This window comes from Hyperolius riggenbachi, chromosome 12 (assembly GCF_040937935.1).
Source record: "Hyperolius riggenbachi isolate aHypRig1 chromosome 12, aHypRig1.pri, whole genome shotgun sequence".
Taxonomy (NCBI): domain Eukaryota; kingdom Metazoa; phylum Chordata; class Amphibia; order Anura; family Hyperoliidae; genus Hyperolius; species Hyperolius riggenbachi.
The window spans coordinates 76,302,874-76,318,786 of NC_090657.1; the positions used below are offsets into that span (position 1 = coordinate 76,302,874).

At 47.5% G+C, this 15,913-nt stretch overlaps 2 protein-coding genes across 2 annotated transcripts in view; one reads left to right on the forward strand and one right to left on the reverse strand.

The window, feature by feature from the left end:
• The window catches only part of GGT7 (gamma-glutamyltransferase 7), a 73,486-nt gene extending 67,845 nt beyond the window's left edge, over positions 1–5,641 (reverse strand). The window contains exon 1 of the mRNA XM_068262465.1: positions 5,469–5,641. Coding sequence (XP_068118566.1) covers positions 5,469–5,625 — 157 coding nt within the window. The 5' untranslated portion in view covers positions 5,626–5,641. The remainder of the gene's footprint in view (positions 1–5,468) is intronic.
• The window catches only part of LOC137541258 (ubiquitin carboxyl-terminal hydrolase CYLD-like), a 75,456-nt gene that overhangs the window by 10,045 nt on the left and 49,498 nt on the right, over positions 1–15,913 (forward strand). The window lies entirely within an intron of this gene.

Here is a 15,913-nt window from a genome sequence, read left to right on the forward strand (position 1 = left end):
GTTGGGAATGCAGGATGAAGTGGTGCAGAGATGGGGATGCAAGATGCAATGGACAGATAGGGATGCAGTGGAGCACAGACGGGGATGCAGAATGCAGTGGTGCACAGATGGGGATGCAGTGGAGCACAGATGGGAATGTAGGATGCAGTGGTGCACATATGGGAATATAGGATGCAGTGGAGCACAGATGGGAATACAGGATGTAGGGGAGCACAGATGGGAATGCAGGATGCAGTGGTGCACAGATAGGAATGCAGGATACAGTGGTGCACAGTTGTAAATGCAGGATGCAGTGAAGCACAGATAGGAATTCAGGATGCAGTGGAGCACAGAGGGGAATGCAGGATGAAGTGGAGCACAGATGGGAATGCAGCATGCAGTGATGCACAGATGAGAATGCAGGATGAAGTGGAGCAGAGATGGGGATGCAGGATGCAATGGTGCACAGATGGGAATGCAGGATGAAGTGTTGCACAGTTGTAAATGCAGGATGCAGTGGAGCACACATGGGAATGCAGATTGCAGTGGAGCACAGATAGGAATGCAGCATGCAGGGGAGCACAGATGGGAATGCAGGAAGCAGTGGTGCAGAGATGGGGATGCAAGATGCAATGGACAGATGGGGATGCAGTCGAGCACAGACGGGGATGCAGGATGCAGTGGTGCACAGATGAGGATGCGGTGGAGCACAGATGGGAATGTAGGATGCAGTGGTGCACATATGGGAATATAGGATGCAGTGGAGCACAGATGGGAATACAGGATGCAGTGGAGCACAGATGGGAATGCAGGATGCAGTGGTGCACAGATGGGAATGCAGGATGCAGTGGTGCACAGATAGGAATGCAGGATACAGTGGTGCACAGTTGTAAATGCAGGATACAGTGGTGCACAGTTGTAAATGCAGGATGCAGTGAAGCACAGATAGGAATGCAGGATACAGTGGTGCACAGTTGTAAATGCAGGATGCAGTGAAGCACAGATAGGAATGCAGGGTGCAGTGGTGCACAATTGTAAATGCAGGATTCAGTGAAGCACAGATAGGAATGCAGGATGCAGTGGAGCACAGTTGTAAAGGCATAATGCAGTGGTGCACAGATAGGAATGCAGGATGAAGTGGAGCACAGATAGGAATGCAGGATGCAGTGGAGCACAGTTGTAAATGCATAATGCAGTGGGGCACAGATAGGAATGCAGGATGCAGTGGAGCACAGATAGGAATGCAGGATGAAGTGGAGCACAGATAGAAATGCAGGATGCAGTGGAGCACAGTTGTAAATGCATAATGCAGTGGAGCACAAATAGGAATGCAGGATGAAGTGGGGCACAGATATGAATGCAGGATGCAGTGGAGCACAGTTGTAAATGCATAATGCAGTGGAGCACAGAGAGGAATGCAGGATGCAGTGGAGCACAGATAGGAATGCAGGATGAAGTGGAGCACAGATGGGAATGCAGGATGCAGTTGAGCACAGTTGTAAATGCATAATGCAGTGGAGCACAGATAGGAATGCAGGATGCAGTGGAGCACAGATAGGAATGCAGGATGAAGTGGGGCACAGATAGGAATGCAGGATGCAGTGGAGCACAGTTGTAAATGCATAATGCAGTGGAGCATAGATCGGAATGCAGGATGCAGTGGAGCACAGATAGGAATGCAGGATGCAGTGGAGCACAGTTGTAAATGCATAATGCAGTGGAGCACAGAGAGGAATGCAGGATGCAGTGGAGCACAGATAGGAATGCAGGATGAAGTGGAGCACAGACGGGAATGCAGGATGCAGTTGAGCACAGTTGTAAATGCAGGATGCAGTAGAGCACATATAGGAATGCAGGATGCAGTGGTGCACAGATAGGAATACAAGATGAAGTAGTGCACAGATGGGGATGCAGGATGCAGTGGGGCACAGATGGAAATACAGGGTTACGATGCTTTGGTGCACGAATAAGAATAAAGGAAGCACGGGTGCACAGATGGGAATGTAGGGTGCAATGGTGCACAGATGGGAATGTAGGGTGCATTGGTGCACAAATAAGAATGAAATAAGCGCTGGTGCACAGATTGGCATGCAGGATGTGCTGGTGCACAAATGGGGATGGAATGGGGATGGTGCACAATTGGGAATGAAGAAAGAACTAGTGCACAGATGGGAATGCAGGAAGCACTGGTGCCCAGATTGGAGCATAGGATGCAGGGGTGCACAAATAAGAACGCAGATAGCACTGGTGCACAGATGGTAATGCAGGATAAACTGTTGCACAAAGTGGAATACCTGATTTCATTGGTGCACAGATGGGAATGCAGGATTCACTGGTGCACAAATGGGAATGCAGGATGTTGTGGTGCACTAATGAGAATGCAGGATGCAGTGGTGCAAAGATGGAAATGTAGGGTGCAATGGTGCACAAGTGAAATCTGGGATGCAGTGGTGCACAAATGTGAATGCAGGATGCAGTAGTGCTCAGAAGGAAATGCAGGATGCAGTGGTGCTCAGAAGGAAATGCAGGATGCAGTGGTGCTCAGAAGGAAATGCAGGATGAAGTGGTACACAAAGGAGAATGCAGAATGCACTGGTGCACTAATGGAAATGCAGTGATGTACAAATGAGAATGCAGGATGTGCTGGTGCATAAATGGGAATTCAGGATGCGCTGGTGCAAATATGGGAATGCAGGATGGCTTGGTGCACAGATGGGAAAGCAGGGTGCAGTGGTGCACATATGGGAATACAGGATGCAGTGGAGCACAGATGGGAATACAGGATGCAGTGGAGCACAGATGGGAATACAGGATGCAGTGGAGCACAGATGGGAATACAGGATACAGTGGTGCACAGATGAGAATGCAGGATGCAGTGGTGCACAGATGGGAATACAGGATGCAGTGGAGCACAGATCGGAATACAGGATGCAGTGGAGCACAGATGGGAATACAGGATACAGTGGTGCACAGATGAGAATGCAGGGTGTAGTGGTGCACAGATGGGAATACAGGATGCAGTGGAGCACAGATGGGAATGCAAGATACAGTGGTGCACAGATGAGAATGCAGGGTGCATTGGTGCACAGATGGGAATACAGGATGCAGTGGTGCACAGATGGGAATACAGGATGCAGTGGAGCACAGATGGGAATACAGGATACAGTGGTGCACAGATGAGAATGCAGGGTGCAGTGGTGCACAGATGGGAATGCAGGGTGCAGTGGAGCACAGATGGGAATGCAGGATACAGTGGTGCACAGATGAGAATGCAGGGTGCAGTGGTGCACAGATGGGAATGCAGGGTGCAGTGGAGCACAGATGGGAATGCAGGATACAGTGGTCCACAGATGATAATGCAGGGTGTAGTGGTGCACAGATGGGAATACAGGATGCAGTGGAGCACAGATGGGAATGCAAGATACAGTGGTGCACAGATGAGAATGCAGGGTGCATTGGTGCACAGATGGGAATACAGGATGCAGTGGTGCACAGATGGGAATACAGGATGCAGTGGAGCACAGACGGGAATACAGGATACAGTGGTGCACAGATGAGAATGCAGGGTGCAGTGGTGCACAGATGGGAATGCAGGGTGCAGTGGAGCACAGATGGGAATGCAGGATACAGTGGTGCACAGATTAGAATGCAGGATACAGTGGTGCACAGATGGGAATGCAGGGTGCAGTGGTGCACAGATGGGAATACAGGATCCAGTGAAGCACAGATGGAAAATCCAGGATGCAGTGGTGCACAGATGGGAATGCAGTGCTGCATGTAACTGAGATTCTGGATGCACTGGTACCCAGGTGAAGATGCATTCACTGACACTCAGATGGGGAGAGAAAATGTAGTGTTGCATTTGACTGAAATAGAAAGTGCTCTGGTAGACACATAAGAATGCAGAGAACTGCAGCTATGTTAAGGGATGCAGAAAGCAGTGGTCCCTGTTTGTGGATGTGTACTGAAGTACTTCATGCAATGAAGATGCAAGTTAATGCTTAGTGCTCAACTTGGGATAGTTGGTGAATGAAGGTTTACCCAGATCTAATATGTGGTGCTATAAATATACATAATATATGCAGGATACACTGGAATGTGTGATACAGGTGCAGCATGCATGGGATGTGCAAAGGTAATACTATGGGCTGGAACCCACAAGGGCGATTTTGAGAGCAATTTTGGAGCGTTACAGAACGCTAGCGTTTGGCCAAAATGCTCAGCTGATGTAAATGGATGGGGCAACTTCCACTGGAGCGTTTGCGATTCCTCAAATCACAAACGCAAGACATGCAGCATTTTAGGAGCGTTAGCGCTTCAATGTAAAGTATATAAATGCTGGCGTAATCGCTCATCAAAACCTGCATAGAACGATTTTGCTAGCGTTTTAACGTTACCACACACTGTAACAAAATTAAAATTAATTGAAAGCACCAATCAGACTTTAAAACGCTAACCGCTAATCGCTACACAATCGCTGGCAAATTAATACACTTTGTAAAATCACTTCCTAAAACGCTCATGAAACCGCTGACAAACTGCTCATACAAAATGCTATCGCTTACGATTAGCGATAGCGTTTTGCAGTGGGTTCCAGGCCTGAATGTTAATTGTACTGGCGCATGTGATAGATAGGCTGGATGCACTCAAACCTAGATGAAGAAGCAAACAGTTATACATGGAAAGGATGCATTGTTGCAAAGATACCTATGCAAAATGCTCTGGTACATGCATTCACATAATGCAGGATGTAGCTGTACCAAGATGAAAATGCAGGATGTTGTGGTATAGACAGAATGGGAAATGGGGATGCTCTGCTACTGTGGTACTGATGATGAAGATGCTGGAGGGGGTCGGGAAGGTAGGATACACTGTTATACTGGCTATGCAGGATGCATGAAGAGGTGCATGCAGGATGCTGTGGTACCCATATAAGTATGCAGGATGCTGTGGTGCTGAGGAATGCAATGTGGGATACTATGCTACCCAGATAGGGATGAAGGATGCTGTGGTGCTCAAAATTAGAGTGCAAGACACTGTGGGTATTGCATAGCGTTGCAGGATGCTATGGTACCTAGATAGGGATGAACAATGCTGGGATGCTGTGGTGCTGAGGTTGGGGATGCAGGATGCTGTAGTTCTCAGATGAGGATGAAAGCTGCTGTGCTAATGAGGATTAGAATGTAGGATACAGTGGAGCCCAGAGATGCAGGATGCTGTGCTATTGAGGATTGGAGTGCAGATCTCTGTGGTGCCCAGGCAGATAGGAATGCAGGATGCTGTGATACCCAGACAAGGATGAAGGATGCTGTGAATAGGAATGCAGGATGCTTTGGTACCCAGACAAGGATGAAGGATGCTGTGCATATGGATGCAGGATGCTGTGGTACCCAGACTAGGATGAAAGATGCTGTGCTGCTGAAGATATTACCACATTCATATGCCAGCACACTGTACGCAGGACACGTCTCCTTCCTACAGCCGATTACCTGCATCCTGCTCCCCCAGGAAGGTGTCTTCCTCCCCGGCTCTGGCCCCCTGCTCCCCCCCGGCCTCCTCCTCCGGTAATCGGGGGAAGCTGGTGATGCTCATGTAATCCACTGGGGAATAAGAGCCCAGCGAGCGCCCGGGGCCCTGCTCCGCCATCTCCTCCGCCACCGTGTCCCCCGCCCGCCTCAGGGAGGAGGGGCTTGTCTCCGCAGCCTCATTGCCATCGCGCTGGGCGGGACGTGTGACGTCATCACAGCGGCTGCTCTTCCAGCAGTCACGCGTGAAGAGAGAGGTGTGCGTGACGTCATGACATTGCTTGACATCATGCAAGCCCCGTATATACTCAGATGACGTCATGTCAGTGTGCCCGGCGTTCTTTGCTTTTTGCTTTTTGTGTTGGATTAGCTGCCACCAGGATAAACTCATTTTTGTACTATTTCAAGCAATGACATTACTAAGACAAAATGGTCATATAACGCATGTTTTCGCTTTGGATTGATACAGCATCACAAAATAATATGTGAAGTACATTTTTATATGACATTTGGAGGATTCATTTTTAACCACCTTTTGTACAAATAATAGCTTATTCTGAGTACAAACAGCGTCATGGAAAGAACAAATATAACTACTACTACTCTAGACTGTAAGCTAGCAAGGGCAGGGACCTCCTCCTAGTGTTTCTTATTGTGGTGTAATTTATCATGTGAATATGCACCAGAATTTGTGATGTCTCAAACCAACCATCAACATTGCCTGTATTTGTATTGCTGAGTAGAGTTTAGAAGCTCTCATGTATCTATGTTCCCCACTATTTGTGTTGTAGGTACTTATCCGTTAGCCGGGCGCATCCGGCGCTAATTACTATTCTCCCTCCAGGCCGCCATGGATAGTAGGGAAAGATGTAACTCTGGTGGAGTTTTGTCGCCACTTACAGGATGCGCCCGGCTAACGGATAAATACCGTTTTGTACTATGCAGGGGTGCCAGTAACGTTTTTGTTCCCCTCACCCCTTCTCCTGTAATAATTGGTAGCGAAGGTGTCCACCCCAGCAGTGGTGTAACTACAACTCATGGGCCCCCCCTACAAACCTTTGATGGGGTCCCCCAATGTTCACATCATTTTCTTTGGTGGCCCTCACAGTCTGGGGGTGGGGGCCATCTTGCAGGGGACATAAAACAAGTGTGGACATCATAATATTTACAGCTATAATGAGTGTAGCCACAAAAACACCCGATCTGAAGAATGGACCCCTTTATTGGAGGTAGTGGAGTAGTAGTTGGGGCCCCCTTACAGCTCTGGGCACCCCATGCAGGCGTAGGGGCTGCTCCCCTCTAGTTATGCCCTTGCATCCCAGTACAGGTAACTAAGGTGCCCCGTCCCTTTAGGTAACCAAGGTGCAGGGCCGAGGCAGAGGCAAGAGAGGCTCTAGCCTCAGGGCGCAGTGTAGGAGGAGGAGCACAACTCACTCAGCTATCATTCTCCTATCCTGTTTGAAGCATAGAGAAATAAAAAAGGGGAAACATGGCAGTGACTGTAAGCTGGATAACTAGAGATTAAGGTGTTGGGGGCCCTGGGGCACCTTTGAGTCTAATGCAATCAGTGGGCTTGATTCTCTAAAGCATGCAGCGTTAGTTCACGTGATAAGCGAAGTGTCTCAGCCTTGGGTGCTGGAGGACCTTATCCCGCCTCTGCCAAGGTGCACCCCAGTATAGATAGCCAACCCCATTATAGTCATCCATAGTTGCCCCCACCCCCAAAGGGCATTAGTGTCACTGGGGTTATGTAGTTTACTGCTATCTCCACATCTTCGACACACACAGACTGGCAGATCAGCTGCAACCGAAAGAGAGAAGAGCAGCCAACAGTAACCGTGTGGCATTCTTCAAACGCAGGGAATGAGCAATGACCTCACTTCCACATCTGAAGTGTACTCCATGGTCACTGCGCTGCTCTCCCCTCTGTGCACGTTGCTGCTGATCTGAGGTTTGTGTGTGAGTGACGGGGAGGCAGTGGTGGTCATACAAGTCACAGACTGGGAAATCCTGACAGCACAGGAGGCCCCTGCTTGGTTTACCTGGCCATAAAGGCTGCGTTTTCCGAAACGCTAGTGTTTCTGCTATGTGTGTTCCCAGCCTGAATATATATCTTAGGAGTTTGGGGAGGTCGCTCCACGTTAGGAGTTGATAAATAGGGATGGTCAATGAGATGCAAATATTTCCGAGTTGATGCAAATGTATGCACATGCAAATATATGCAGCTTTAAAATGGACCAATCAGTTTAAACCTGGGTTTAAATTTTTAAGAGCAGCCTTGCACTGTACTTTGCTTTGAAGTTCATTGGTAGCTGAGCACAGTAAGATAAGTCATAAATATGACCTACACAAGATCCTACAAGTCCTAAGCAGTCCTAAGCAGTGGGCTACTCTCTTGTTAAAATGATACCGCCCTTTACAATTCCTAGGCATGTAAATTTGTATTGTTGGTGCACCTTATAATATACCAAAGCAGTAATATCATTATTATCACTGTTTTTCAGACTTCTAGGCATAATGGGTTATGTCCACACCTAGAAAAATTGTCATTCCTGACTGACAGTTTAGAAACACGTGTTACACAGATGAGTTCCTTGGCCATCTGGACTGCAGCCTACTCTTTGCTCTGGATGGAGAAAGGGGGTCTGGCATGCTGCCTACTCTTTCATATGGAGGGGGAGAGGGGGTCTGGTATGCAGCTTACTCTTTCCTATGGAGGGGGAGAGCAGTTCTAGCATGCAGCCTACTCTTTCCTATGGAGTAGGAGAGCAGTTCTGGCATGCAGCCTACTCTTTCCTATGGAGGAGGAGAGGAGTTCTGGCATGCAGCTTACTCTTTCATATGGAGGGGGAGAGGGGTTCTGGCATGCAGCCTACTCTTTCCTATGGAGAGGGGCAGAGGAGTTCTAGCGTGTAGCCTACTCTGTCCTATGGAGGAGGAGAGGAGTTCTGGCATGCAGCCTACTCTTTCCTATGGAGGGGAGAGGGGTTCTGGCATACAGCCTACTCTTTCCTATGGAGAGGGGCAGAGGAGTTCTAGCGTGTAGCCTACTCTTTCCTATGGAGGAGGAGAGGAGTTCTGGCATGCAGCCTACTCTTTCCTATGGAGGGGGAGAGGGGGTCTGGCATGCAGCTTACTTTTTTCTATGGCGGGGGAGAGGAGGTCTGGGATGCAGCCTACTCTTTCCTATGGAGGGGGAGAGGAGTTCTGGCATGCAGCCTACTCTTTCCTATGGAGGGAGAAAGGGGGTCTGGCATGCAGCCTACTCTTTACTATAGAGGGAGAGAAGACTTCTGGTGTGCAGCCTACTTTTTCTTATTGAGGGGGAGAGGAGTTCTAGCATGCAGCCTACTCTTTCCTATGGAGGGGGAGAGGGGTTCTGTTGTGCAGCCTACTCTTTCCTATGTAGGGCAAGAGGAGTTCTAACATGCAGCCTACTCTTTCCTATGGAGGAGGAGAGGAGTTCTGGCATGCAGCTTACTCTTTCCTATGTAGGGCAAGAGGAGTTCTAACATGCAGCCTACTCTTTCCTATTGCGGAGGAGAGGGGTGAATGAATAAAAGGTGCACCGTGGCTAGCACAATAATGTCAGAAAAGGATTTTTTCTGCTTGGCGAATCACAGGAGAGGAGGCCCCTGACACACCTACTCATAAACTGTTTTTTCAACCCAAATTATCACACAGTACTGTTTTAGACAATGAACATTGAGTATGTGACCGTAGCTTTGTAGTACCTTCATGACACATCTTTAATTTCAAAATATAATTCGGTTATCCCAGTGAAATCCATGGAAGTAAAATCTATATGTGAGTAGGTTTCAATCAATATTTTTCTAAGCTGACATGAATGTTTTATTGTCTTTACTTAAAACGTAACGTTTATAAAAAATTGGTTAAAGGTGACATGCAAATGCCACGTGTAAGGATTACAATGTTTACATCAAACTCACAAAAGGTGATAGACTCCAAAAAAGTCATTCTAAGTACAACGTTGTACAGTTTACATATGCAACCCGATAACAATTAGTGCTGGGTGGCAGATAACTCATAACGCACATAAGAGCTGTACTTGTGGCCAGGGCCGGGCCGAGGCAGAGGTGAGAGAGGCCCCAGCCTCAGGACACAGTGTAGGAGGGGGCGCAGGGCCGAGGCAGAGTTGAGAGAGGCTCCAGTCTCATGGCGCAGTGTAGGAGGGGGCACAGGGCTGAGCCAAGGCAGAGTAGACAGAGGCTCCAGCCTCAGGGCGCGGTGTAGGAGAGGGCGCAGGGCCGGACTGAGGCTGAGGCAAGAGAGGCTCCAGCCTCAGGGCGCAGTGTAGGAGGGGGCGCAGGGCCGAGGCAGAGGCAAGAGAGGCTTCAGCCTCAGAGCGCAGTGTAGGAGGGGGCGCAGGGCTGGGCCGAGGCAGAGGCGTGAGGGGCTCCAGCCTCAGGGTGCAGTGTAGGAGGGGGCGCAGGGCCGAGTCAGAGGCGAGAGAGGCCCCAGCCTCAGGGAACAGTGTAGGAGGGGGCACAGGGCTGGGCCAAGGAAGAGGCGAGAGAGGCTCCACCCCCAGGGTGCAGTGTAGGAGGGGGCGCACAACTCACTCAGCTATCATTCCCCTACTGTGTTTGAAGCAGAGAAAAATAAAAAATGGGAATGCATGGCAGTGACTGCAAGCCAGATAACTAGAGATTAAGGTGTTGGGGGCCCTGGGGCACCTCTTACTCTAATAGCAATCAGTGTGTGGCGGCCGGGGTGGGAGGGATGGGGGGGCGCACTTTGGAGTCTGAGCCTTGGGTGCTGGAGGACCTTGTCTCGGCTCTGCTTGTGGCTTAGCTAGAATTGGTGCCACACATTCAACAAATAATGGAGGTATATTTGCCAAAGGTGTAAAGAATTTCTAAACGTAGACATACACTACTAGCTAAAGCTGGCCATACATCATGCAACTTTGTTTTTGATTAGCACTTTGATCGACATCACCAGGAGACAAAATTGCGACTATGTATTTCAATCGTGATGTTGATTGTAATGTGAATTGCAAACACAAAATTCTACTACCATTTTTACCCAATTAGACATTTTTGTCTAATCAAAAGTCTCATTGGGCAAATAATTTTTATAGTGTATGGCTACCTTTAAGGTGCCCATTTATGGTACAGTATTTTCCTCCAATGCGATAATTCGATCAGATTTGATGGATCGTACGAAATTGGAAGGAAATTATCGATCGTCCCCAATTGAAGTTGAATAGGGCACTTCAGATACGATTGTAAAATCCAATGTTCCGATCAACAAAATTATTTAATCCAATTGACCATAGAATTGTTTCACATCATTTTTCTACACATATTGCGCAGCTTTCTGTACAATTCGTTTGTAAAAGTCTGATCAAATGATCGCATCTGAAGAAAATATTGTACAGATAATGGGTACCTCAATTTGCCCACTAACGGTACAATTTTTTAACCACATGCGATCTTTCGATGCAGTTTTTATGAATGAATTGTATAGAAAATGTACTGTTTATGAAGGCAATCGATAAGGAACAATTCTTTGGTCGATTGCTAAATAGTGTAAAGTAGGTCCGAAAGTTGGATTTTATGATCGAATTTGAGGAAAGAATCGTTCAGTAAATGTGAACAATCAATTGTTCCTTCTGATTAGTTCCGATGGTTCAAATCGCATTGAAAGATCACATTTAATGAAAAATTGTACAGTTAATGGGCAGCTGGTAGGTCAGGTAAATCTTCCAGATGTGTTCTAGCATACTGCACCATTAGATATTATGGCCCTTTTCCACAGAAAATCGCAGTCTTAAACGCACTGCGATGCAATCAGGACTTATCTATTTTACACGGAGTGTTTTTTCAGAACGATTTTTGTGCCATGAATCATTTTTATGGTACATTTGTGTTTTTTACCTATGGTTTGTAGTAAAAAAAAAAATAAAACTAAAAAACTCCCAAATGCATGAAAATGCAGCAGATACTGTATTATTATATAATTACAGCGAACGTGCGATTAGAGAATTGTCGCTAAAGGCATGCGTTCTGAATATTTATACTGCAGGTGAGTACAGTATAAATCTGTGCTGTTGGCTAGCTTTATTGCACAATGTAATGCAGCATCGTGACTAGTGTGTGTAACCTGGATTATCTCAATGTATGTGCTGGAAGCTTATATACAGCATGTTTATATATGTATATGCTTATCCATATTCAAGTGAGAGCTATTATTCTAACCAGGTCATGTTTGCATACAGATTACATCTGTAATAACAATAATATGTTTGTAGGAACAAATGAGTTTGAGATTTTATCTTATGTCATTGCAAAATTGTAAATTAAAGGGAACCTGAAGTGAGCAGTATATGATGGCTGCCATATTTATTTCCTTTTAACCTCCTGGGCGATAATCCCGAGCTGAGCTCGGGGTAAGCCGCCGCCGAGGATTTCTCAGGCCCTAGTGGGCCGATTTGCATATTTTTTTTTGTTACACGCAGCTAGCACTTTGCTAGCTGCGTGTACATGCCGATCGCCGCCTCTCCGCGCCGATTCACCGCTACCCGCCGCGTTAGAGGGCGCCCCCCCCCCGCGACCCCGTGCGCAGCCTGGCCAATCACCGCCAGGCAGCGCTAAGGGGTGGATCGGGACTCCCTCCGACACAATGACGTCGATGACGTTATCCCGATCGTTGCTATGGCGATGGGGGAAGCCAAACAGGAAATCCCGTTCTGCACGGGATTTCCTGTTTGCGGCGATCGGAAGGGGTGGGGGGGATGCCGCTGCACAGCGGCTATCATGTAGCTAGCGCTAGGCTAGCTACATGATTTTAAAAAAAAAAATTTAAAAAAGTGCTGCGGCGCCCCCTGGCGATATTATTGTATCGCCCAGGAGGTTTAACAATGCCAGTTGCCTGGCAGCCCTGTTGGTCTAATTTACTGCTGGAGTGTCTGACTAATGCCAGAAACAAGCATGCAGCTAATCTTGTCAGTTCTAAAAGGCTAAAAGTATTAGGGCTGGTTCACACTTAGCGCTTTTTAAGTGCTTTGCTGAGCAGTGCATGCAGCGTCTTTAGGGTGATTACGCTGTGATTCTCGTTCTAATGAACAGGAATCACAAATGCAAATCACGCTGAATCGCAAGATTTTGCCTGCTGAATCGCGATCACGGACCCGAACGTGGTCGCTGGGAAACGCCAAGTGTGAACTGGCTCTTAGAGGCAGAGGATCGCTGGACAGCCAGGCAACAGGTATTGTTTAAAAGGAAATAAATATGGCAGCCTCCATATCCCTCTAATTACAGTTGTCATTTAGGCTAGGTTCACAGTGGGACGTTGCGTTGTAAAGTTGCAAAGCAACATTACATGGCAACAAAAAAGTGGTTACGCAGATTAAAGCTGTGTTACTGTTGCATTAGGTAGGTACAGTAAAGCATACAGTCAATGAAAAGTTTGCTTTCCTGTACCTGGTAAAGTCTGCGTTTAGAATTAACGCAGTACATTACCATAAATACCATATGAACGTCGCTGACTTTTCATTGCAGTGCAGTAAGCTGTTTTATAAAATTTTACAACGCAGCTCCGCAACATCCCACTGTGAACCTAGCCTTTAAAAAAACCTGTAATGAGAAAAACCTTCCCTGGGGGTACTCACCTGGGGTGGGGGAAGCCTCCGGATCCTATTGAGGCTTCCCTCGTCCTCCTCGGTCCCACGGCGGCGGAAATAAAGCTCCCCAAACAGTGGGATGTAAATATTTACCTTTCCGGCTCCAGTGCAGGCGCAGTATCGGCTCTCCGCTCAGAGATAGGCGGAAATAGCCGATCCTGTGCAGTAGAGCGGACCCGACGGAGATCGACTATTTTCACCTATCTCCGTGCAGAGAGCCGCAACAGCGCCCCCGCTGGAGCCAGGAAAAGTAAATAAATTGTCAGCCTTGTTGAGGGAGGATCGCCGGACACTGGGGGAGCCGTGCTGGATTGCCTGCAGCTACAGGGGAGTGGGAAGCCTCATTGGGACCCTGAGGCTTCCCCCTCCCGAGGTGAGTACCCCCCAGGGAAACTTTTTTTTGGTTGTTACAGGTTCTCTTTAAAAAAAAATTGAAAAAAAAAACCCTCAGTTCAGGGGTACTTTAAAGAGAATCCTAAGCCTGAAAAAAAGCAATTTAACTCACCTTGGACTTCTTGCAGCCCCCGGCAGTTATCCTGTGCCCACACCGTCCTTCCTTGACCCTCCAAGCAGTGACGCCCCTCAAAGCTGGCCATTCATTTCGCATGCGCGGCAGCGTATCCTGATCACACTCTCACATCCGGGAGCATTCTGCGCATTTGTGCAAAACTCTGCCACGCATGATGGTGCTATGAGGAGGCATGACAGCTGATCGTTGACCGATACAGCTGACGAGAGGATTGCGGAAGGATGACGTAGGCACAGGATGAGTGCAGTAGGATGCAAGAAGCCCCAAAAAGTTAAACTACTTTATTTCAGGCTTAAAGTGTACCGAGGTGGTGGTTGGAGGGGCAGATGGGACACAGATTTATGTTCCCTGCTGCATGCCTCTGTGTGTGTCCCCCCACCGCTGCGCTATCACCCCCAAAACTGGCGACATGCGATTGTCGCTAATTTTGAGGCGAACGGAGGAGAGGTATTGCCTGCTTAAACGCCCACTGGGGGCGTTCTTGCAGGCCTTCCCCAACTGCCATTGGGCAGCTCTCCCTGGCCACTTCCCCTGCTGCTTCCCCGCCTCTCTGCACGCTGCTCTGTGTGAGACACACCATTGTGGCCCCAGGCATCATGAAAACAAAAGTAATGGATGGCAGGCCACTGGAGAAGTGGGGATTGCACCTACCTGTTCCGCCCAGCCCCCTGGATCAGGTAGCTTTCTTTTTTTCATTTTAATTCAGGCCTTGGGTTCCCTTTAAGATCCCCTTTAAGTGATGAGCAAATATGGGCAGCACTACTACCCTTAGCAGCAATGATAAGCAAGGGTTAAAGTAAAAAAAGGTCATTAGAAAATGTTAATAAAAATTATTGTACGCATGCTTGCGGACAGCTTGCAAGACCACAACTTGAAAGCAGTCCGTAAAAATGCTTACAATATAAACATTGCCCACTGCTGTATCAGTGCAGTTTACATATGCCTGGTACTGCTGCTACACTGTCTAATTCTATAATAATAATATCTCATCATTCTTGAAGCATTTAATCAAGGCAATTTAACATAATGAAGTTGTTATTAACAGTTCAGCTATTTTTAGAACTACTAATTTACTACCAGTGTAAGTTTCATTTGCAAAGCTATTTAGGACTTGCTAACCTTTCATCAGTGGTTGGACTATTTTTTTGACCTTGCAGCATCTAAACCTAATATTGACCCTATTTTTGATAGTCAAACTGACACATTAAGACGTATGCAGCACAATAAGACAGCTCACACTTGTTCTCTGCTATTTTATCTGCTGGTGTTTATGGCCTAAAATTGTCCCTAGACTACGATACATACATAGACATATGACTATGGTAGGGATTAGAAAGTGAGCCCATCTGAGGGACAGCTGAGTGCAGGGCCAGGCAGAGGCAAGAGAGGCTCTAGCATCAGGGCGCAGTGTAGGAGGGGGCACAAAACTCACTCAGCTATCCCTCCCCTATTGTGTATGAAGCAAAGAGAAATAAGAAAAGGGAATACATGGCAGTGACTGCAAGCCAGATAACTAGAGATTAAGGTGTTAGCGGTGTTGGGGACTCTGGGGCGCCTCTTAGTGTAATAGCATTCAGTGTGACGGCTGGGGTGGGAGGGATGGAGGGGCGCACTTTGGTGTCTCAGCCTTGGGTGCTGGAGGACCTTGTCCCGCCTCTGGCTAAGTGACAAGACAATTTAATATGTACAGCGCTGCGGAAGATGACGGCGCTATATACTGTAAATACTAAAATAATGATAATAATGAAAAAAGGTGACATGGGCTCTCTATCTTGCAATCTAAAACTAAATCCAAAACTAAAGAGGAAAAAAAATCCCATCCAGTCCCCCAAAACGGCCCTGAGCGGGGGCCCGCTCAGGATTTCTGCAAGGGGGCCCCGGGGGGTCTTAGTTACGCCCCTGCTTACATGAATGCAGGAAGTAGACACACTGAAGATTTATTGCAGGAGTTCTGTAAGCTGTAATAAAGAAATTATTTTTCTTAAAAGGTTGTTATGCTTTTGCTCATCTTCTAGAGCAGAGAGGAAGTTCTGGATTCAGGTCCACCCCATTCTCTGGTTATACTAGTATGTTTGCAGGCAGAGCGCAGAGGAATACTACCTGGAGAATGCCTCTGCTGATCTATAGATGACCTGTTAATAAGCAGTCTGCTAATTACACTCTGATTTCTGGCATAGCTGACAGTAATTACTGGTAGGTGAAGCCAGTGGTAATTTCCTGTGGGACATGCTG